The sequence below is a fragment of the Meriones unguiculatus genome, chromosome 5 (genome assembly GCF_030254825.1).
Source record: "Meriones unguiculatus strain TT.TT164.6M chromosome 5, Bangor_MerUng_6.1, whole genome shotgun sequence".
In the NCBI taxonomy this organism is placed as follows: Eukaryota; Metazoa; Chordata; class Mammalia; order Rodentia; family Muridae; genus Meriones; species Meriones unguiculatus.
Window position 1 is genome coordinate 130,549,761 of NC_083353.1, and position 6,000 is coordinate 130,555,760.

General features: G+C 55.0%; 1 protein-coding gene across 1 annotated transcript in view; it reads right to left on the reverse strand.

The window, feature by feature from the left end:
• Bcat1 (branched chain amino acid transaminase 1) overlaps positions 1-5,415 on the reverse strand; it is a 70,544-nt gene extending 65,129 nt beyond the window's left edge. The window contains exon 1 of the mRNA XM_021654202.2: positions 5,284-5,415. Within this exon, the coding sequence (XP_021509877.1) occupies positions 5,284-5,289 (6 nt within the window). The 5' untranslated portion in view covers positions 5,290-5,415. The remainder of the gene's footprint in view (positions 1-5,283) is intronic.
• Positions 5,416-6,000: the final 585 nt, after the last annotated feature.

The following is a 6,000-nucleotide window of genomic DNA, read 5'->3' on the forward strand; positions in this document are numbered from 1 at the left end:
TGTCTCTGGAAGGTCAGGACTAGTTTTGAAATGCCTAAACTCCTTCTGACTTCTGCCTCAGTGTGGCGGCCCGGGAAGTGCCTTGGGTGGGATTACAAGATTACCAGCTAAATCCAGGAGCCACTGTGCTTGCACAAGAGACAGCTGGTGAGAGGCCTAAGCGATCAGGAGGGAGAAATGCCTTCAGCAAACGTCGACTGCTCTGAAAGCTTTGTTCCTCAGCTGCTGAGGGGCTGGGGCCGACTCAGGAGAGAGGTTACTCTCCCTCCCATGCTGCCATGATTTCCCCTGTCTGTAAGAATCCTGCCTAACCGTAAGGACTGGTGGAGTCGTGTCCTGTGTCCACCCACAGGCGTCCGCTGCCCCCGGGCTCCTGTCTTGAGTACCATGGTAACAAGCAGGACCTACTTTATAGAGATGGGGAAAATGGAGGACTTTAAGTAATCCACCTTGCGCTGTCTGACAGTCAGGATGGAGTGCCCCCATCAGGGGGACACACATTGTCTGCCCTGCCTGGGAGTGAGTTCTGAGCGAAGCAGAGCTGGGAGGAAAGACTGGGATTTACGGTGGCTGATTAGAGGAGGGATCAGGACACAATCGCCTAAGTTAGTCATTCTTTCTGCCCCAGCAACCTCTGTGGCTTTCCATTTGCAGTGAATGCTTTGGTTTTCTTAGAGGGTGAAAAGCATGTGTGAAGAAGAGAGGGAGGCCTGTCTGCCAAGATGATCCCTCCCTCAGATGTTCTCTGCCAGGCAAACCTTGGGGAGATTTAAATAAAGGCTTACCAAGGACAAAACCACAGGCTGCAGACATGGCTCAGTGCAAAAGGACATTTCTGCCAAGCCTGAACTTGATCTCCCAAACCCACAGGGTGCTGGAAGGAACTGAGCCCCTCAAGTCAGACTACATGTGAACCACAGACATACACACAGGCACACACTTGCACACTCATGTGCGAGCACACACACACACACACACACACACTCCTAACATGGAACTTTGGTGTGACTGACTCCATTTTGATTTTTTAGCCTGATCAGTCATTTCTGTTGGCTTTACCCAAAAAGCTGGAAACTGAGAAACTGATTGGCCCCCAAGCCTCTCTGTGTGGTGGTCCTCTTTGGAAAGTTGTGCAGGTTAAAGAAACTAGTTCAGTCCCACATTTTGTTGGACAGTTATGACACTGGGTGGCTGCCATGCTTACCTCTGTTCCAGGGCAGTGACTTCATCCTCTTTTAAATGCATGAAGTCGGATAACTTAGGCAGACCTACCATGCTGTTGTTTAAAGGTGAGAGCATGTGCTGTACCTCTTTAATCCCAGCAGTCAAGAGACAGGCAGATCTCTGTGAGACCAGCCTCACCTACAAAGAGAGCTCCAGGCCACACAGGGTCTCAAGGTTGGGGAGGAGCACAGGGGACCTGCACCATGATGAAGGCCTTAGATCCTAGCACTCAAGAAGCAGAGGCAGGGGGATCACTATGATCTAGAGGCCAGCCAGGTCTACATAGTGAACTCCAGGCCAGTCAGAGCAAATAGTGAGGCCCCGTCTCAAAAGACCAAACCAAACCAAACAGGTTTTGAATGTGGCTGTCAAGGTGTGTGGGGTCAGGGAGTGTTCCCTGGAGTAAGTGGGATGGAGATGTGTCCAAACCCAGAAATCTTGTCTTGAGATCGGCAGGAGGTCCAGGTAGCCTGGTAGTCAGGTTAAGCTTCCTCTCCCTTATAAGGTCTTGTCCAGAAGCACCTGGAATTTTTCCTCATGCAAATGAGGCTCCAAAAACCTTGGATTGGCCAATGATGTGCACTTACCCAGAAAGCCCCTACCCACCCCTCAAAGGTTTAAACAGCGTTTGTTCCCCCAATTAAATTAATTAAGCCGACTCGCTGAAGCTGCCTCCACACCACCCCTGAGGTCCTCCTTTCTCAGCGTCCATCAGTCAGGGTCTTGGCTAAAAGGCAGGGAAGCGGAGCCTGGACAGCAAAGGCGGTAACTTAGGGTCAGCTGAGCCCTTTTAGTAAACTGACTACCTCCTCTTTACTGGGTACTTTGCCCTAGTCCAACTCCCACAGACGCCTGGACACACAAGTGTCCCTGGGACTTCTGCTTTTTCTTGTTCTGGCCAGTGTTAGCGTGCTCCTACTCTTCCTGAGCTGTGCCTGTAAGTTCCGAGGTTCCAGGCAGCCGTGAGAGAACCCACCTGGTGCCTGTTCCCTGCGCTGTCCTTTCCTCAGCTCTTTACCACTGCTAATTAGGGTTCTAAAACTCAGGCCTCAAATGTCATACAAACACTCGCTCTTAACTACTGAGCCGCTTCTCCGCACCCTCACTTAGAATTTTTCTGGGGAAGATGCATACTGGGTCTGAAACTCTTTATATTCATTGTTGTTTTGTTGGTGATGGCCTTGTGTAGCTCAGGCTGGCCTGGAACACCTGACCCAACAGTCTTCCTCCTGCAGAAACAGTTGCAGGTAATTGTCATCTTTTAGTTGTTGTCTCTGAGGCTTACTGTCTCCGTCTGCTGACCTAGTCCTGGAGCTTCCAGCCTCCGTACAGTCTCATCTAGGCCTAGAATGTTCCCAGCCTCTGAGACTCACTGCTGAATAAGCTCACCTTTCTCGTTCTTTCTGAGCTCTGGGCTGGCTGGCTCACCTCAGCTGTTCTGGCTTAAACTCCTCTCCCAGCTGACTGATTCAATCTGGCCTCCCTCTCTGCCTCTCACTGAACTGCTCTGGTTGGCCTCAAACTAACACTGGCAATCTGTTCTAATCTTGCGGCTCCTTCTCATTCTCTGGCTCCGTCTGTCTTCACATGTATCCAGTTTGTTCTCTCTTCAACCCGTCTCTGTAAAACTCCCAGCAAACCTGCCTCTGACTTAGAGAACTCAACTGCCGTGAACCCACCTCCACTTCACTGCCTGTCAACACTTAACCAAACTGCCCGAACAGCACTGACTAGAGCTCAGAGAGCTGCTTGTCTCTGCCTCCTGGATTGAAGGCGGGTCTGTACTCCAGCCAGATAACACTGACCTGCAAGGTCTTTGGATGCGATCTCTTGCTGTACAGTCGTGTTTTGAGTGCACGTTCCTCTACGGTTCCACCACCCGCAGAGTCGAGAGCCCCTTTGACATCACGTGTCATTTGTGAAAGCTGATCTGTGTATAGTTCAGGGAGCGGAAAAGAACCACAGAGCCCGAGCTCGGTAGAGCGTAGTTGTGGCCCGGCTTAATGAGAGCCCTGGGCAGAACTGGGAAGGATGCTTGGCCTTAAACTGAGGCCACTATGCTGTGTGGCTGTCCATCTCCTGAGAACACTAGCTAGTTACCCTTTCCTGGTTGGCCAGAGCTGCACACAGGAAAGCCAGTTTCCCACTGAGGTTCCTTAAATGTTCAGATGCAGCCCGGACACTCAGAGTTGAAACTTTCTTCTTTCGTCTAATTGGTTTCCCTTTCTGCTTCTAAAGAAGATGGGGCTATTTATTGCCAGTCACGTGGCACAGTTTTATCTGTTAGGAAGTGTCATACATGACAGTCTCAGTTTAAAGAAACGGTGAATCAGGAGTCCTTAATATTTTTAGTGCTACAGACATTCTTTTTTTATTCTGCTCTTTTGAGGCAGGGTCTCATGGAGCCTAGGCTGGTCTTGTACAATCTGTATAACAGATGGCCTAGAGCTTTTGAATTGTGAGAAAATTTTCATACCATCATTTCTTCCCCCAAGCTGAAGAAGATAGCTCAGTAGTTAAAAGCACTTGTTGCTCTTCCAGAGAACCAAGTTCCAGCGCCCACACCATGTTGCTCACAACCACCTGTAACTCTAGCTGTAGAGATCCAGTGGCCTCTCCGAGCCTCTCTGGGTGCGCGCACACACGAAAAACAGGCTGGCTGACCCCCCCCCCCACACACACACACACACAGTGCAGCTGAGCTTACGCCACCTGCTGGCCGCATCAGTGCTTACAGCCTGTGACTCTGCTTTTCTCCTTCCCGACCCGTTACAGATAAGCTTCGGGTTCCAGTGAGCTGAGAATAGCTCATACACCCAGACTCCCCCAAGCCTCCGCTCTAGCTCAGGGTGTCGAGGGGCTGCTGTATAGCCAAGGATGGCCCTTAACTCCCGATTCTCTCCACCCCACAAGGGCTGGGGCTACAGGTGTGTGCTGAGCATGGCTTTCAGGGACGTTTTCTAAAACTTTCCATCCTCTGTCTCTATGACTCAGAGAGCAGAGTTGGCGGCGATAACGCCCCACCCCCTCCCGACCAGGCAGCCGCCACCCCAGAGCAGCCCTCCACTGGTTCCGCCGCTCCGCGCCTGGCCGGGGGGGGGGGGGGGGGGCAGCTGGGGGCCGTAAGCCCCTCTGCCCAGCTAGCTCGCGGCCTCCGGCTTTTTCCCCGTCCACAGACCACGGAGTTTGCGAACTCACATTTTAAGGTAGTTACGCACGGAACGAGCAGCTGACTAAGAAAGAGCGAACACAATACGTGCGCGCGTATAAAGAGCACAGATGCATGAGATTTAGCAGGGTAGAGATGTAGGGGGGAGAAGAGCCACGTCCGTCGGAGGCAGGGGAAGCGCGGTGTGAGTGGAGACCCGACGGGAGGCTTCCGCGCCGTGGGGCTCGGGCAGGCAGCGGCTAAGCCCCTCCCCGCCTCCGCAGACCCTGAAACGTGGCTGCGCCCCAAAGCCCACGCTTGATTGCAGGAATCTTCCTTCCGGGAAGCTGGGTGACGGCGCGAGCGGCCGGGTACCGCGTCCCTTAGGAAAGGGCGCTTTTCAGAGAGCCAAAGCCCGGGGAAGCAGCCTGCAGGCGCCTCTGGCTGGCCTCAGGGCCAGCCCCCTCCGAGTGGCCCCAGAATGGCGCGCCCGCCCGCCGCACGCTCCCGTCCTTGGGGGATGCTGACTCCCAGAAGCTGGATCCGGGACGGGGAGCTTCGGGCAGCCGAGGGTCCGCCTCCGCCTCTGCTATGCCCAGGCAGGAGGGCACCCCTCCGCGTCCTCCGCGAACCCCGTCTCCGGCAGCTCAGGCGCAAGGGCTCGTCCTTCCTCCCTCCTCGGGAGCGTGTGGGACAGGCCCCGCGGCGTCCCCCGAAGCTGGGGACCGTGCGCGCAGACCCCAGGCACGAGCCCGCGTGGGAGCATCTGCGGGCGGAGGCGAGGCCGGGGGCCCCACGCTTGGTGGCCGGGGACAGAGAACAAAGCAAGCTGGTCCTTCCATCCTCCCGTCTCTGCCCGGGACGTCCCAGGGAGGTGGCTGCATCCCAGCCTGAACTGAGGAGCCACTTACCTTCATCGCCCGTGGCCCGCGTCGTGGCTCCAGCTCCTGGCTGCGGATCTGGGTCTCCTCCCGCGTTGGCGGCGGCACGGCGACACGTGGCGCTCAGGGTCCTGAAGCGGGGAGGCTGGAGAGCCCGGCGCGCTCTGCCACAGATTGCATCAGCGACCGCCCCTCAGCGAGCTGCAGCCGGCCTCCCGCTCACTCCAGGGCCGCGGACGCAAGGATGAGCGGGAACTTTTATCCCTGGAGGGGAGGTGGCAGGGAAAGGTCTGATAGCATCATTGCTTTATTTCCTCCCAGCTCCCGGCCGAGAGGCCCGGTTCCTTCCCTCGCCCCACCCCCACCCCTCCCCTGACCTGCGCCAGGGTGTGGTCTCATAATTTAGAAGTTTGAAGGTATATTTCTGGATAGTAAGGAACAGGCTGGGTTTTTCTAGGTCGGTTGATCCGGCTGAAATACAGACCCGCCTTTAGTCTCAGGAGACAGAGGCAAGCAGGTCTCCGAGCTCTAGTCGGTGCGGTTCAGGCACCTTGGCTGAGAGTGTGTTGAGACACGGTGCAGGGAAGGTGAGTTTCGGAGCAGTTCGGAGGCAGTTTTTACCGGGGAAGTGTTACAGACGTTGAAGAGAGAATGAGCCAGAGAACGAGAAGGAGCCAGCAGATTAGAACAGACTGCTAGAGTTAGTTTACGGCGAAGCGGAGCTACTCTGTGAGAAACTGAGAGAAG